Below are 18184 nucleotides of genomic sequence, written 5' to 3' on the forward strand. Positions count from 1 at the left end.
GCCCCATGCGGCATTCCTAAAGCTGGCAGCATTCCTAGGCACCACACTGAAGGCCTCAGCACAGGAGTCATATACTGACTAATGTGTTAAAAACGGTGGGTGTGAAATTGACTATGTCATGTCAATTGCAACAAAGAGCCCAACGGGCCTGACAATTGAGTAGCTTAAAATAATTATCTGCCCAATATTTTATTCACGCTCCCTGTCTCCAGGTAATTCCACTTGCACTCAGTGATACTCTCTCATTTTTTTTAGTCCTGCATACTCAGAGAGACCCAGTGTAATCGCAATCAATCACACGGTATAGTCACTCCATTTTAGACAGCATGACACCCTGCTTTCTTACTTGGGCATACATTTTTATTAAGTCATTATTGATTAGCATCTCTCTTTTCCAGCTAACTAGGCCACCGTTATAGAGGGGATTACATGCGGCAGATAGATCTCTGGAGAAGCAGGAGGGGGAAAAACATTGTATTTGACACAGTCCTAGATTTTAGCACGATGGTTTCACCCCAGGATTTAAAAACAGAGCACATCGGCTACTGGTGGGATTAACGGAATGCAAATTCTGGGCTCAGTTTGGAAAATGGCTGCTGAAATTCAGAGGTTTATCCAGAGTCTGGAAAACGAGGGAGGCACTCTCACAAGAACGGGGCTTTTCCTCCTTATGAGATCTCTGGTGTTTCCAGCTGGGAACAAGGGTTTGAAAATGTTAGCCAGTTGGACTCTATTCCTCTTCCTATTTGTGCGGGTTGGGGACTGGGGTTTGTGCTCTCCAGATTTTTTCAAAGGTCAGGATTGTACAGCCTAGGGGATCCGGGCAATTCATACCGCGTCGTTATTTGCAGAGGGGGATGGCCACACATACCAACGAGTTCAACTCTGTAGGACAGGAATGGGCTGTTTATGAAACGGAGAGCTGGATTAGCAAAGGGGTGTACAAACGCACCCAGCTGTAGCACTGGCTTGTACGGCCGCTCGGTAACAGAATGCAAACTGCTGGCTGGTTGAGTTCAGCAGCAGGAAATCCCTTTGCCCTTGCTCTGCGGTTGCATTTTGTTGCCCCACAGTTTGCGTGAGGCCTTCAGGCTACATGTCGGGGACCCTCGACATTGTTTGCACAAGGGGGTGATTGCCGATTCCTAATGAGGAGACTGATAGCTCCCATCAACGCTTCTGGGACTATGCTGCACAGGCGTGAAGGACGGCAGATGCAGAAAGGTCTGTAGTGAATAAAATAGAAGCTGTTGCTGTATCTTCTGCATTCCCTTTCCAGCAACACAAGACAGTGAAATGACGACATTAATCACCAGGTGCTGGCCCATGCATCCAGCATTACACTTCATCTTAAAGCCTTTGAGCCCTTAGCGTGCACAAGCATCCTACAAGTGAACGGGGGTCTGCAGGGGTGTGTATGTTCTGGGGCCTGGATGGGTGATATTGGGATCTACCAGAATAAGGAAAGATAATTACCCTATGCCTACAGCCCTGTGATGGGTTAGTAAAAAATCCCTTTTAAAAACACTATAGGAAATGCTTTCATTGAATGTTCATTTAGAAAAATGGTTTCAGCTAGGAGGGGTGAGTTTGGTTTGGGTTTTTTGGTGCGGGATTTAAACAGTCCCCTGCGGTTTGTCGTCACAACGTTGTGCTAGTGCGTGTCAGATGACAACTGTAGTAACCAGGCCGGTCTAGTTTCATTGTCTAACCCTGAGTGAAAAGCAAAGAGGCAACCCCACCGCTAAGAGCAAGAACTAAATTACTCCAGCAGTCTGAGCGCTGGCCTAGGACCCAGGAACTCCGGGCCTTGGGATCTCTGAATGTGCCAAAGCCAAAAGGGACCATTGTGCTCATGTAGTCTGACCTCTAGCATAACACAGGCCAGAGAACGTCCCCAAAACAATTCCTAGGGCAGAGCTTTCCGACAAATGTCCAGTCTTGATTTAAAAATTGTGTGATGGAGAATCCACCACAACCCTGGGCAACTTGTTCCAATGGGTCAGTAGTCGCACGATCAAAAAATATGCACCTTATTTCCAGCCTGGATTTTTCTAGCCTCAGCTTCCAGCCCCTTGGCCATGTTGTACCTGCCTCAGATAGATTCAAGAGCCCATTATTCAATAATGGTTCCCCACGTAAGTCCTTATAGACTGTAATAGTCACCCCTTAATCTTCTCTTTAAGCTAAAGAGATTCACTATGAGGCAAACTTTCTTATCCTTTAATCGTCCTTGTGGCTCTTCTCTGAACCCTCTCCCATTTGTCAACATCCTTGAATTGTGGACACTAGAACTGGACACAGGATTCCAGCAGCACTTGCACCAGTGCCAAATACAGACATAAAATAATCTTTCTACTACTCGAGACTCCACTGTTTATGCTTCCAAGGGTCACATTAGCCCTTTTTGCCAAACTGCCATACTGGGAGCTCAGGTTCAGTTGATTATCCACCACGACCCCCCCAATCTTTTTCAGAGTCTCCGTTTCTCAGCAGGGAGTCCCCCAGCCTGCAAGCAAGGCTGCCTTTCTTTGTTCCTAGATGTATATACTTACTTTTAGCCTAATGAAAATGCATATTTGCTTGCGCCCAGCTTACCGCGTGACCCAGACCGCTCTGACTCAGAGACCTGTCCTCTTTGTTATTTACCACTCCCCCCAGTTTTTGTGCTATCTGCAGACTTTATCAGGGATGATTCTGTGGGTTTTTTTTTCCAGGTCATTGATAAAAAATGTTAAGTAGCATGGGGTCAAGAACCAGTCCCTATGGGACTCCACTAGAAACACACCTGCTCAGTGATGATTCCCCAGGCACAGTTCCATTCTGAGACCTTTCAGATTACAAATTGGCTAACTATCTAATGTGTACCATGATCATTTTATACCATTCTAGTTTTTTAATCAGTGTTGTGCAGTACCAAGTTAAATGCTTCGGAGAAGTCTAAGTCTATTCTATCAACAGTATTACCTAGATCAACCAAACTTGTAATTAATGCCAGTCAACACAGGTTTATGGAAAATAGATCCTGTCTAACTTGATACCATTTTTGCATTACCCCCCTTTAGTTCTTGATTAATCAACTCCTGTATCAGCCACGCCAGGCCTATAATTACCCAGGTCATCCCATTTACTCTTATAATATTGGCACAACATTAGGTTTCTTCCAGTTTTCTGGAACTTCCCCGTGTTCCGAGACTTACTGAAAATCAAAATTAACAGTCCAGCATGCCCCTCAGACAGCTCTTTTAAAACCCTTGGGTGCAAGTTATTGTGGATTTGCTGATTTTAAAATGTCTAACTTTAGTAGCAGCTGTTCAACATCCTCCCACTATATTAGTGGAATAAAAAGAGTTATCATATATGACTACATTGATTTTTCCCAAATACAGGACAGAAATATTTATAAAACACTTCTAACTTTTCTGCATTATTATTGATAATTCTTCCATTTCCATCTAGTAATGTACTAATACCACTATTAGGATTCTTTTTGTTCCTAGTATACTTTAAAAATGCCTCCAGATTATCCTTAAGTCTGCTAGTCCTTTGGTTCCCTTATCAATTTTCTACAATTTCTAGCTTCTGAATTATCTTAATTACTATCAACATCCCTTTTCTTCCCCTGCCTTCACTTCCCCTCTAAACCAGTGGTTGGTTGGTTGTTTATTTTTAACTAATACAGCCTCCTTCCTCAACTGTTGGACTTTGTTTTACTGGTTGCCCAAAAAGCCATTCTGAAACAATTCCCAATTATCGGTCACATTTTTCTGATTAAATTCATCCTCCCCCGTCCCCCATTTGGCTCATGGTTGTTTTCAGCCTTGTGAAATTGGCTCCTTTAAAACACCAAATATATGTATTACTGGTCTGGACTTTTTTTCTGTTTGTACATTACCGTTGTTTTTTAGTTCTGTGATCAATTTTTCTTATCTGTCAAGATTAGGCTTAGAAATAGAATTCCCCCAGGTTGGCTGCAGCACTTTTTGAGCTAGGAAATGATCATCTATAATGTTTAGAAATTCCAAGGACGTTTTAGTACTGGCAACATTAGACCTCCAGCAGGTATCATTTGAATTTATGTCGCCCATGATCATGCAGCTTTTCCCCCTACACATTATAGGACAGGTGTGTAAGGAGCCGTTATCTTGTTCCCTGATGTGCTTTGGCGGTCTGCAGCAGACTCCAACTAACACCCCAGTCTTGTGCTTTATCTGCCAGGACGTTGATCCAGATGTGTTTAAGATTGTTTTGTTCTGTGTTATCAGTGACTCAGAAAAGGGTGATGCCATTTTTTGACGTAGAGTTCCCCTCCTCTCCCCTTTTGCCCACTCGGTCCTTCCTAAATAGGTTATAACCATTGATTTTAACATTCCAATTGCGTGAATCATTCCACCACGTTGCAGTAATACTAACTAGATTGAATTTATGCTCATAAATGAGCCATTCCAATTCCTCTTGTTTGCTACCTAGGAGGCTAGCATTGGTTTATGGGCAATTAAAAATTTCTTCTCTTCATGTCCTTTGGTTCCTTGATTGATTTTGTTCTCAAGTCCTTGAGTCTGTTCTATGTCTTCACTGGTTTTACCCTCCCCGTCTGTTGTTAGTTTAACCCCCTCCACAGTACTCTAGCCAGCCTGTCCTCAAGGAGATTTGGTCCCCTGCTACTGAGGTGGAGGTCATCCAAATTATTCAGCTCTCTCTCCCCATAGAAGCTGGATCCATGTTCCACAAAACCCAAACCCGCCACCTTACACCGCTTACCTAGCCAGCGGTTCGCTTCCAGAATCTTCTGCCTGTGGTCGTCTTTTGCTTGTGGGACAGGAAGGATCTCAGAGAAGATCACTTGGACATTCTTCTGCTTCAGCAGGCTTCCGAGTTCTCCGAAGTGATGTTATCTGTGAGCTACCCCTCGATGCACTGTCGTTACTGTCGGCATGAACTAACACCAACGGATCCTGACCTGTTCTCTTCAGAAGCCTATTCAAGCTTAGAGTGACGTCTTGTGTCTTGGCTCTGGGAGGACAGCGTCCTGTCCTGTTGTCTGCTTGTCCCTTGCAGAACACTCTTTCAATTCTTAGGAGTATTGAATCCCCAACAAGGATCATCTGTCTGCCTTGCATGGTTGGAGAGCTCTTTGTGGGCAAGCTGAGCTGCCATTCATAGGTGTGTCCCATACATCTCTCCAGTCCCATGGACCAACTGGATCTTGCCTCTGATGGTTAGGAACTGCCAGGCCTCCTCTGACTCCTTGGTACCCAGCTCCTTGTTTCCTGGAGCCTGGCTGTCCAGAAATGCCTCAGCTACTCTGATTCTGAGTAGTGTCTTGAATCCAAGAAACTTTTCCTCCAGCACAGCCCGAACTTGCTCTTCATGCACTGGACGTCCCTTCTGGCTTCAGGTAGGAAAGAAAACATGGCACCTCTGGTCGCTACCGCTGGCCATCCTGAAATCACACATAGTGCTGAACCTGGAAGGAAAACCTCACACTTCCTCTCTCATCTGCCCCCAAAACTCTGTTAGCTGCCTCTGATCATGGCTCTTGAGTTCACCTGGCAAGTGACTTTTAATACCAAGTCTCCCTGATTAGCTCAGCTGAGCTCCACCCAGCACCACTAGGGAGCGATGAACCTGTCAGAGACTTCAGACAGCAGGGCTGGTCAGAGCTCCAAAGGGCAGAGCCTTCCAGCCTCTTGCATGGCACCAAAGAGACCCCTCTCAGCTGCTTAGTGAGGGGCCCACGGTTGCTACACAGCCTGGGCCCAGAGAACAGCTGATCCACAGACGGACCAAATATACCACTCCCCAAGTCCCACTACCTCCAAGCCCTGAGCCCACCGCCGTGTCCTCCAAAACGCTCCTGTTAGCGGCCTCACGTCGCGTTCTCGAGTTCGCCTAGCAAGTGTCTCCAATTGGCCTTGAGCAAACTGCATCTGTGCCTCAGTTTCTCTGTATGAGGATTACAGATGCCTAACTTAGCTCACAGGCAGATTTTAATGGAATGGTTGCAAAGCACTGTGTGGATTTCTGAACCCCCCTCTAAGGTGGTATTAACAACAGTGGTAAGGGATATTTTAAATGTGAAATTTATCATCATGCCCCCCCTTTACTTGCAGGCTGTTGTCTCTCTCTTGAAGCAGGATGGGCTGGCCTCCTTGGGTAGTTTTCTAATGAATGATCAGCCCAGCTCCACCACTGGTGCAAATCAGTGCTGCTCCATTTAAATCAATGGGCCAGATCCCCCAGCGGGTGTTAATCAGTGCAGCCTCCTTGAACTCGGTGGTGCGATGGAGTCGTATGTCAGCTGGAAACACAAAGGGTGACGCTGGTTTGGACACACAGGGTCTGCGACTCAGTGTCTATGCCAAGGATTGGGTATTTAGAAACGAGCAGCGAGCCTGGTAGGGCAGCCAGCGTGGCACTCATGGCATGGCCTGCAGTGCTCTCAGCGAACAAGAGAATACAAAGGCGAATGTCTCCCACCACGGCACTTCACTCCAATCAGGAGGCAGGTTAAATGAGCCCATTCTAAACTATGAAACTCCCCAACTAGCAAGAACTCACCTTCCTGAGCAGTGTTATTCCTGTATTAGTTCTCCGAATTTTTAGTTGCTTGTTTTTACACTTTGCTACAGTCCATTTGTGTGGCAGGTGGTTGTGTATATTTATAGGTGGGACATGAGGAGGCAGAGCTTCCGGGGTTCTATTCCCGTCTTTGTCAGGCAAGATGCTGCACCGTTGTGCCTCGGTTTCTCCACGGGGATATTGTGAAGCATAGTTGTTTGTAAAGTGCTCTCACAGCTTCAAAGGAAAGGTCCCAGGGACTGGCAAAGGAATGATGATGCTCTCTGACATGCTTATCTGTTAAAGAAATATAGCTGGAAGGATGGCCCAGTGGTTAGGGAACAAGCCTACGCCCTTGCAAGACTGGGGTTCAAGTCCCAGCTCTGCCACAGCCTTCCTGTGTGACCTGGGGCAAGTCACTTAAACTCAGGCCCTCAAAAGGTGTTTAGGTGCCCAACTCCCATTGAGAATCCGTGCCTCAGTTTCCCCTCTGTGCCATGGGGAGACTAGCAGATTTTATAGTCATGAGGGTGCTCTCATTAACATAGACACTACACTCCTGTCATGAATGTGTTTCTCTCTAAACAGGAGAAACAGAAGATGGGAAGGCTGGAGGACGACAGGCAGAACTGTGAGAGAGATGTCTAGCATAATGATCCAGGTGAGGCCTTCTCTCTCCCCATAAGGGAGGGGGAATACGTTATACTGGTATAACTGCATCCATGCTACAGCTTGTATCTCTATTTCAGCAAAAAACCAACAACCCCAAAGCCAAAAACCGCCCCAAAATATCCTGTAACTGAGCTCGATATAATGGTACAAAAACCCTCTGTAGCCTTGGCCTTAGACTATGACATCATCAGCAACTGTGGTTCTGACTAAACAAGTCTCCTTTAAGCCTATAGCATCCCAGGCAAATTAATCCCCTCTCTGAGCAGTTATCAGAAAGGGAAAACTCCCATTGACGAAGGAAGTGGAGTAACTCCAGGGAAAGGAGAGACCTTGATGTCCCAATTCCATGGTCCCTGCACAGCTCTGGCTCTGTATTGCAGGCCTGACTGCAACAGCGCCTGCTCCTTCAGACACCGATAATCCCACTGGATTGTGTCAAATATAATAAGCCTGAAGTTCCAGCAACTGGGGACAAGAATAATCAGTGGAGAAGTTCTTAGTTAACTTCTCGGGAATTGCTCCACTTGACAATCGAGAGAGCCCCACATTTCCCACGAAGCGGCCCCTGCTTTCTGCCCTCCTGCATTTTGTTTCCATATTCTTCTCAGAACGGTGCAATTACTTACCTGCTGGTGCCTCTGGGGTCACCGCTCCCTACCCCAGCTCCTCCTGCATTTTGCACTGGTCATGAAATTCTAACTGCCACTGTGAAAGATTTACAAACCAAAGTTGGAGACAGTTTACTTCGCCGCCTGGTTTTCTGGTCTACTAAACCTTTTGCTAGATTCTCGCCGCCAGTTCCAACTCTAAAAGTCGCCGCCCTATCTCGATTGGGAGATAAGCCTGGGATGAAACCCCTGGTTCAAGGATCCTTAGAGTTTAGAATAGTTTGGCTTCACCTCCAAACTTTACAGCTGGCCCTGAACGGGGCCAAACACAACCCCCAGGTCTAAAGATCCCTGAGCCGTGGGAAAGCTCAGCTCCCAGATTCAGCATCACTGTTGGATTCGCTCACGAGACTGGCTTCTGCTCTTCACCATGGGGGTGTTTTTCAAGCATTGTTTGGGATTTGCAGCTTTCCGCGCCGCTCCAAATTGAGCTGCCCCAGGTAAGGATTTCCTACGTTCCTCTACTGAAGCTAGGTTACTTGCCTGCCGTCACATCCCCCATTTGAGTGATACAGTATTCAACACATTCAAAGCCAGCCCAATTCAAGCTCCCTCTGAAGTGAAAGATGGTCAGATTTTTCTGTACAGCCTCTCCTCCCTTTCCTCCCACTCATCCTCTTTTCTTCTGCAGTTTTCGCTATGATTTTTTTTCTCCGCCTAAATCTCTTTCCCTCTTCCCCACTCATTCCCAAATGGCCCCACGTTCTCCCCTTTGAGTCCCCCTACCTCCTCTCCCCTCCCCCCATACAGGGTGGCGTTCTACAAGGGGAAGACGGCCATTCTGTCGCCTTGTCCTCCCTGTAGTGGAGCTGGAGTGCGGTCCGGTGAGGAGGACACTAGCCTGGGATAACCACCTGACTGAGAGGGGCTCTGATACGTGAGAATAGGAGCCAGATACCTTTAGAATGAGGGGCAGTGGGTGAATTGGGGCTAACAGTTTGGCCTCCTCTATCTTGGCTTGTGAAAGAAAAAGTTTTAACGTCGTTCCTTCATCCTCCGTACTGAGCAAAATGCAAAGGAAAAATCAAACCCAGTGAAACGAGACCAGTCGGGTTCAGCTGCTGTTTTTAGACGAGTTTCACTGTCTAGCGACCCCTGCTATGTTTGGGTTGGCAGAGCCATGGGGGGAATGTTCAGGTCCATCCAAACCTTGGGGTTGAAATTTAAAGAAAAGAGGGGGAAGCATTTCAATTTCACGCAGGTTTTGTGAAAGCCAGTTCAGTCCTCAGCTGCTGTACTTGAGAGCACACGATGGGGAGAAAGAGGCTGACATGAGCAGAGTCTCTGCTCCCTTCACCTTGCTGTCTTGTCTAGGGAATGATTTGGCTTTCAATGTATCATTTTTTCATCAGCAAGTCATGAATGGAGAGATTTTTTCCCCCTCCCTTTCTTTTGTTAAGGTGGACGCAGCCACAATGGCTGGAAAATACTGGACAGTGGAGGTGAGTTTTAAAGAGGAAATGAAAGTTATTGTCTATAGGCCTCGATTCTCTCTCCACCCCCGAGGCAGTTCTTGGAATCTACCTTAAAAAGTCAGTCACGGGATTCTAAAGCTGCAATAGCTTCTGTAGATGTGTGTTGAGTGAAGTTTCTCAAACTTCACGTCTTTCCTGACTGGCTGGAAAGAAATATTAGGCAAACTCTGGTTCTAAGGAAATGAACAAATAGCAGAGCTTCAGCGACCCTGCTGGCAAGTGGTATAAATACTTAATTTGTATTACAGTATGTGACAATATATACGATCCGATTTAATCACCTGGACTAGCCACGGATCCAGGCCTAGCAAACACAACTTAGAAACAATTAAATCACATCAAATTCATTCATACTTTAAAATAAGCTTTATTTAGGTTTTTTTTTCTTTTTTTTAAATATTTTTATATTTGCATCCATGCCTTCAAGGACTCTTCCCCACTCGCGTGGGAAAAGTTAAATCTAATATTACCCATAATTCATATGCTATTAATTGTAGTTTTCTTTTAAATAAATCATCCTCTTAGTAACTTTTTTTTAGAATTATTTCCTAATTTAGAAAAGCTGAAATGAAAAGGAAACTACTAAAATAACCAGGAGTTTTGCTTGCTTGTTTTTAAACTATAAAAACACAAGAGGGGAAAAAAATGTTCCTCTGCAGAGAAAGATGCCACAGGGTCGTTCTCCCCCACCCTGGTTATGGACAGATCCCTGTTGTTGCAAAGCGGAGCAGGTACTTAAAGCCACTTTCCCTAACCCCCTGTGGTTTCTCCAGATCATTTTGTTAGAAGGAAATGTAGCATGGTGGTATTTTGTGTTTTAGTTTCATAATTAAAGACAAAATATCCCTTTCAAACAGGGTGCATGTATTGGAATTTAAAAAAAATACACAATAGTATTTTATTAAATAAATCTTAAATTTAAGAGCGTAAAATTGTATTGTAAGCATTAAAGCACGACGCACTGTATTTTCTAGTAACCAGATAGCTGTGCATGTTAGTGGAAAGAGAGGGGGAAAAAAATCACAGTTTGAAGAGAGCCTAATGGCTTTAGGAGCACAAGTCCCCAGTAAAAAGAGTGGGCTTTGTGCTTCTAAATCTTTTAGGTGCACTGGCAAAAATCTCCACCCCCCAAATAAACTGGAATTTAGAGGAGAACGAGCAGACGCGGTTTCAGAAGCAACTGCATCAAATTACCTGCTCTTTCCAAAATGCACCTTTGTTTGCTTGTGAAGCAGAGTTAGAAGGAAACAGTGCCCCACAATAAGGGTTGAAGAGATGCACCTGTCAGCTTTGTTCACCTGCTTTTAGACTGCTGCACTGGGGGGCAAATGACAGGAGGATCCCAGACCCAGACCAGTTTTCTTACAGACAAAATAAATATCCCGGGACTGAGTAACAGCATTGGATACAGAACAGTTTTCCAGCGTTCCCCAAGCGTCTGATCCAACGCTGCTTCCTGGTCTTTACAGTCCGACTCGCTCTCTACTTTACTCTGAACGCTTTTAGTTCCCCTTCAACAAAGCACATAACTTTAAGATGGTGTTTTAAGTCACAGTGACGTCAATGGGACATAAGTACTTTCCTGCAAAGAGATGGATGGCTGAATCAGGGCCTTGGTTCCTTAAGCCACACTGGATCCCCCTTTCTTATTAATAACCCAAATGAATGCAGTATATAGGAAAAGCCGCAGACATGAGGCAAAAACTGATTGTATGTTTCTGGGGACAGAAAATACAATCAAAGCAAAGGTCAGTGCTTCCTTCCAAATACATGCAGTACTGAAAAGGCCGGTCTGCTTTGCAGTCTAACATTTTCTGCTACATTATTCCATAATAAATATCACTGTTGCTCTTTTCCAATACGTTGAGCATCTTAAAAATAGTTTTAGATAAAGATATCTGTACATATCTGACCTGGTTATACTTCCTATATAGCAATCTGGGTCCCCGATCCTGCTGTCTAGATCGACTGCGGGATAGGGGAAATGTACACCATGTTCGCATGAGAGACAGAGAAATGCAACAGAAATTCATTTGGAAAAAAACCCATAAAGACAAATAGAAAAACTGATTCTCTCAGCTTCTACCCAGTCCTACCCTAGTTCTGCAGGCAGCAGTTTAATCGAACAGTACAGTATAAACACACCCTCCCATCCCCATCCAAACCATTGTGGAAAAATATAAATTCCAATCTTTATGCAATAATTTAGTTAGAATAGCTCTTCTGGATTTGCGCAAATAAATTAAACTAAACAATCAAAGGAAAGTTAAACCATCATTCCAGGCTGAGAGGCATTAAAAAGAGACCAGTGTTGCCTCCTGAGATTTTGGCCAGGAAGACATCACACTGAGTGAGATTTTAAGGTCTTTCTGGATAGGCAGCGCCTAGCGTTTCTGCAACTCAGGTGCATGCTGTGAATAGGATACGGTCCCCTCCAACCCCTGACTTTTAGAACATACCAGATACAGAATGCACCGACATGAGGGGCTCAAGAAAACAGTGGTTTTTGGACAAGAGACGTCACAAGCACAAAGTGCACAATATTTTTGTTATTTACAAATACACAGCAGTCCTTCAAGTTTCAAGTTTCATTAAGAAGAAGAAAAAAAAAATAAAAAAAACCAAAAAAAATCCCCAAACGAAACAAAAAATAGAAACAAAACGAGAGGATTACAACACAACTGCATCGCTCCAAAGACAACAGTTAACATAGTCACACACAGGCTTTGTTTGTAGTATGTACATCAGTTACAGAAGTGGCGACGCAGAGGAAAAAGGCTCACTTTCTTTTTTTAGTTAGATGCATCTGCACACACACACACGCGCGCACACAACCACACACCCGCCCACGCACGCACACCGGCAGCAGAGGAAGGAGGCAAGCTACCAGCTTGGGGAGGGGAAGGGTCACCAGTCTGCGTCTTCCTCTATGTAATAATCGGGAGCAGTACCATCAAAGAGGCCCGGGTCTAGGGATTTCCGCTGCTTCCCTCTGGCAAATACTCTGGAGATGGAACCAAATCCCATCTTCTCTTTCTTCTTTTTTCGTTTTTGGTCTTCGAGGTCCTCTAAAGACTGCAAAGCGGAGGGAGAAGAAAGAAGGGGAAATACCATGAGCGTCGCCAATAAACAACCTGGGGAGAGAAGGTGCTCACATGCCGGGGTGGGGCAGGAACTACACGAGGGAAAGGAGACGAGCCGGAGACTCCACGGAGGCCACTGGGGACTGCTATAGCTATTGGTTTTATGTGGAAAGTGCCCAGATGCTATGGTGATGGGCAGCAGGCTAACACCCCAAGATGGTTAGCTTTCAAAAATCTCCATCTAAGGGACTGGGAAGTGCACAGACCTCCACATTCCTTTGGTGGCTTTAAATAGCTCAGCCTTGATCACTAGGACAGGTCCAGGCAGGCAGGAGAACGCCTACGCAATCAGCAGCCGGGCTCGAGCTGGAGCTCCCGTAATGTAAATGAGAAGGAGCTGCTGGCCGGGGCCCTCAGTTTTGGAATTTGCTCCCCACCCTCGGGTCCCGAAGAGCCCAGAGGTGTTGCTCTTCCAGGCAAGCTGGGGAGGAGCCTGTGGGTTGAGGGGGCCATGTTTATGGGCTGTCCCTGGCCTATCTGTGTGGTCATTTTTCATTTACAGGTTAGGCACCCTGAGCCGAAGGCAAGTGCCTACTGGTGTGTTCTAAAATATGTGAAAAAATTAATAAGGGCCTAATCTGATGTCACTGAAGGCTAATTGGGCTTTGGTTTGGACCCTGTACCTGGCCCTTATCCTAAATAACCACCAGAATATTTATTTACATAGTATCCACGCATTGGAGATGTTATTAAAATTAATAGTACTTTGGGAAAAGGCACCAGAGTCTAATAAATTCCAGCACCAGAGTGAGGGGGAAAAAATCCAGCCCCAATAACCCTCTTTCCTGCAATCCAAAAGCAACCAACCTCAGCCTAAGGAAATGGGATCTGAGCCCCTCACTCCCGACCCACAGCCCCTGCTAGCCCAGCCCTGGGATCCACCCCCAGCTCTGCCAGTAGCAAAAGTCTCATTCAACTCAATGGGAGCCAGAGGGGAGCTTTAAGTGGATGCTACAGAGAAACTCTGGCACGGTGGCGCCTAGGGAGAGGATTGCAGATGAATATGATGGAAGTTCTTGTTTTCTTAAATTCAGGTGCATTGCTTTGTGCAGAATGTAGCACTTTTACATAACCCCATGGACTCACCTACCTGTTCTTTAACCTAGGCTAAAGCACTAGAACCAGATAGAACAAGCTCAAAACTTGGTCCAGTTGTCAGAAAGCCTGTGGAAACTTTTGAGCAAACCTGGGAGGATTTAGATTTCACCCTAGGAAGTGGGAGTTTTGCCATTTACTTCAAGGGGGCCAGGGTTTCACACTGGGCTTAGTGGGGGGTTTCTTGAGGGTAAAAGAGGAGAGTCGTTTGACTGAGCTCTGAGTTTGGGTTTATTCAAACCGGAGACAGGACTCTAAGGCCCAGAGCCTCAAAAGAAGGTAGGTGTCTAACTCCCGTTGAAACCTAAATACCTTTGGGGATCTGGGTCAAAGTTATTACAGGTGGATTCTGACCACCACAAGTGTTCCTGTGGGGCGGGGGTGTCAGTCTTTGGACCCAGGGTTTTGGTGATGCCCGTTTACATTTGGAACACGACAGTTCAGGGACAGCTGGGGCACAGGCCCATCTGCAATCCAACCCCCCAGGGGTGTGAATCCACACGGGCGATGTTCACACAAACCCTTGTGAAGGGAAAGCTCTGAGTCTAAAGGAGGTGTTTTAACCTTTTCGTCTATCTCATCAATCTTCTCCCCTCTTGTTTTTCTTTAGGGGCAGCGGGCTCTAACTTGGAGACAGATCAGCCATTGCTTTTGCTTTTCATGTCATTGCTTTTCAGACCGCAATGTGTGGTTTACTTGAAACTTTCTTTCCAAATAAAGCGTCTTGGAGTTAAAAAACTGTGTCAAGAAGCAAACCCCAGCTCCGGTGGCTCGCTCCAGAACAGGTAAATTTGTGCAAATGGCTGGCGAGGAATTAGTCTAAGGTCCTGTCTGCTAAGGAAATTTACAACAGTGTAGCTATTTCAATGCAGATACCCAGTGCAAGCCCTAAGGTATCTGGCTCCCCAGCTGCAGTTTACTGGGGGTTGTCAGGGGATGATGCTGCATCAGATGAAGCCCTGCGTGAGGCTGGTGCAGCACATCATTTAGTTACACCACTGCAAATTTCTTTAATGTAGACAGGGCCTCAGTTACTTTTGTTTCCACCGTTCTGCACCCAACCGACTGGACCCAGCATGGCTAGCTCATGCCGCTGCTCACCCCTGCCTGTTCTGCCAGGGCTGTGCTATTCTTAATGCACTAGCAGCTCCTCGAGCTAGCAGGAGTGTGTCTGGCAATCACCCTCCCTTGCTCCTGGTGTACACGTAGCCTACGTTGGTGCAACAGATACTGAGGAGCTGGCAGAAGGTGCAATTTACACTAGATTGGATTATTTTGCATATGGCCCTCTGGGTCCATCCTCCTCTCTAAAAAGGCAACTGCTATTCCCTGTACCTGCCATTCTCTCTGAAATGCGATGCCTGAACTCTTCTCTCATCTCCTCGACTACAGCTGGGCTGGAGTCAGAGAGTTTGGCTCTGGATCCAAAGTTGAGGGTTGCTCAAATCCAGCATTTTCATTCAGACCCATTTCCAAAGCTGACAGATGTTACTGATCATGGTCTACCTATATACTTGGGGCTTGTCTACACTACCCGCCGGATCAGTGGGCAGCGATCGATTCATCGCGTCTGGTCTAGATGCGATAAATCGACTGTGAGCGCTCTCCCGTCAACTCCGGTACTCCACCAGAGTCGACGGCAGAGCGCCTGCTGTTGATTTACTGCAGTGAAGACACCACGGTGAGTAGATCGAAGTGTGTCGACTTCAGCCACGCTATTCACGTAGCTGAAGTTGCGTATCTTAGATCGACCCTGTGCGGCAGTGTAGACAAGCCCTTACAATATACCTGTTCGGCATTTCACATGACTCCGGCCTCTGCACCGTGTGTGTGTGTCAATCACGCTGCACACTAATAAACTGTATTTCATTAGGAGATTGGTCAAGAAAGGCAGTTGGTTTCCTACCTGTACAATTGGGTTGTGCAAGTTCTTCTGTACCGGTCCAGGACTATCCCCCTACCGACAGAAGGAGACAGATCACATTGAAACAGCATAAACACAGCCCTGGTACCGCACAGCACTGCTAGAGCAAAACTGGCCCGGGGATATAAACACACACCCAGCAGCTCTCTCTGGAAATCCTGCTTATTTCTGGGCTCCAGAGCATTAGCTGGTGCAAAGTCGCTGCTGTTTGATGTTGAAGCCAATTTGTTTTGGGAAGGAGAAGAGGGGTTTGGGAAAAGAGAAGATTAGGCGGAGGCAGGTAAAACTGTATGTCCCCTAGACTATGCCACAGAGACTAGGCTAAGGGCAACCAAGAGGGAAATTCAGACATGGTTTTGGAAAAGTCAGAATCTCAGAATGAAGAAGGGTGAATCCGCTGAACTCAACCAAACTCCCTTGAAGCGAGACAAGATTCATTTAACCCTTTGGTCTCATGACTCCTGCCCCTTTGTCTCATCTTCGCAAACCAGAGACATTTCTGAGAAACACCTGAAGTTCGGGGTGCTTCTCAGGGCCCCGACACACTCTCCCAACCCACATTAGTAACAAAAATAAAATCCAGACGAATGCAGACATTTCGGTCCAGGTCCCTTTCCCAGGGCAAGAAACTAAAGAGGAAAAGTTTAAGCTGGAGCCACCATTTATGCTGTTCCGAGTTGGTCTGCCTCTGCCTCTGCCTGTTTGCAAGGGGCTAATGCCATGGGTTCTGGCCCGGTATAGGAAATGCCACAGATTGTCACATTAATTCGTGCTGGGCCAGGTTCGAAGGCAATGGGTGTAAGTTGCACGTGGGTGAGCAGGTGGAAAGGAGCATGCACTGGTGAAACAGACATGCCAAGTGACCAAACTGGTGTGGAGATGGGCCTGCTTTACTACCTCTTCTCAGCTCTTTATTACACCCTTCTCTGCTGGCCTCCTACGCACGGTTTCCACCAGCTTATGCTCCTTTAGACTGAGATCTACTCCCTGAACTCAGATCCCCTCTGACTCGTATCTTGATTCAAATGCCACAAGTACTGGATGTAATTGGTCAAGCAAAAACGTAAGGAGGAGGACTGAAGCCAGCCCCTCGTTAACAACGGGGGATGTGCCTGACTATCACCAATTAGTAATAAATCATTATTATTTGTACAGCACTGTTCAGGGTGCTGGATGCTTTATGTGGGGATGGTCCAGGACTCAATGGGAAATGGCCTTATCAGCTTGCACAAGGATTGGGGAAGATGCTGCATATTCTGCCCATTTGTGTTTAGATCCAGCTAGGAAGCACCATCCTAGTGCTAATCAAGCCTAGGGAGTGAAAAAAACCGAACACTGAGTGGAATGTACCAGGCCTGAGAGGGAGGGAGAGAGAGAGAGTGTGTGTGTGTGTGTGTGTGTATATGTGTGTGTGTGTGTCACACATACACACTGTTTGAAATGGGAGGAACAGCCAGTGTGAAAGCATGACTGTCAAACTACAAAACCCACACAAATAAATCTGCTCACTAAAAGTTAGCTCTAAGGGCTTGTCTCCACAGCGAGTTATTCCAGATTAGCTATTCCTGATTAACACCATGTGTGGATGCCTTTCTTCCGGAACAGGAGTGCCTTATTCTGAATTAGTTTAATCCAATCGGTCCTTTCTGTAGTTAAACTACTTAAAATAACTTGGAAACAGGTACTCTTAGGGCTTTTTTACACAGATAGTTTGTGCATGGTAAACTGAGGTGAAAATCTACCCCGCACTAGCCTGCTGCACACTAACTGGCTGTCTGGACGCTAGTGTCGTGCTCTGAAAGTTCCCTAATGCACTTTAATCTGCTCCCATTTCAAAGAGGGGGAGCTCAAAGCACACAAAGGAACTGCCGGTGGTTGGCAGCAGGGTTTATTTTGGGGACAGTGCATGGCAGGCTAGAAATAGGTAGATTTACATCCCAGCTTGCTGTGAACTGTTGGTCTAGACAAGCCTGTATTCTGGAATCAGGAAGAGTTAATCTGTTTTAAATTGTACTGTGCCTTATTCAGGATGAATTTTCATGTGCAGACAAGCCCTAAGAGAAAGCTTGTGCCACACCCACCATTGGTCTCCCTGCCAGCAAGAGGCTTGGTGAGCCTCAGCTGTGAGGGTGGGCTTTGGAGATGCCAATGCTTCTAGGAGCAAGACGAACGCTACCCACTCAGGTCACTCAAGAGCAATCAGATGCTGCCTGACAGACGTGAGCTGGACTTTAACTGGTGACCCACAGCTAACGGGTCTGTTATCGAGCCGGCCAGTCCTCACACACTGTTCTTCTGGCTGCACAGATGCAGACACCCCCCATCTCTCTCCTTCATTGCAATGGGGCAATTGCCCGAGGGGCTTGGAGATTGTTCTCTCATTCCTATATGGTTGCCTTAGTCAGCATATGCTGCAGGGCTTTCTTATGTGTCAAATGCTCACTCACTGAACTCCGCTCCCAGAATTAAGTTACGTTTATCTGCATCTATTAGCCAGGATATCTTAATTATGAACCGTATAACCTCTCTGCTCTCCCACTGCAATGTTTCTGGATATTTCCTGCACCTTCCCATTTATTTTCTCTATTGATCTTTGAAATATTCTCTTCCAAGCTGTCACTCCAGTCATTTAAAGCAATTCTATTG

General features: G+C 46.1%; 1 protein-coding gene across 13 annotated transcripts in view; it reads right to left on the minus strand.

Annotated features, from left to right (window-relative positions):
* The window catches only part of KAZN (kazrin, periplakin interacting protein), a 725211-nt gene that overhangs the window by 42966 nt on the left and 664061 nt on the right, over positions 1 to 18184 (minus strand). For 11 of the 13 annotated variants that reach the window (XM_039508720.1, XM_039508722.1, XM_039508724.1 and 8 more), the window contains 2 exons: positions 15521 to 15571; positions 12328 to 12451 (listed from right to left, as the gene is read on the minus strand). In XM_039508720.1, the coding sequence (XP_039364654.1) occupies positions 12328 to 12451; positions 15521 to 15571 (175 nt within the window). Of the gene's footprint in view, positions 1 to 9753; positions 10959 to 12327; positions 12452 to 15520; positions 15572 to 18184 lie in introns of those variants that run through there. The other 2 variants (XM_039508733.1, XM_039508723.1) reach the window with 2 other exon arrangements.

Source organism: Mauremys reevesii, linkage group 21 (genome assembly GCF_016161935.1).
Source record: "Mauremys reevesii isolate NIE-2019 linkage group 21, ASM1616193v1, whole genome shotgun sequence".
In the NCBI taxonomy this organism is placed as follows: domain Eukaryota; kingdom Metazoa; phylum Chordata; order Testudines; family Geoemydidae; genus Mauremys; species Mauremys reevesii.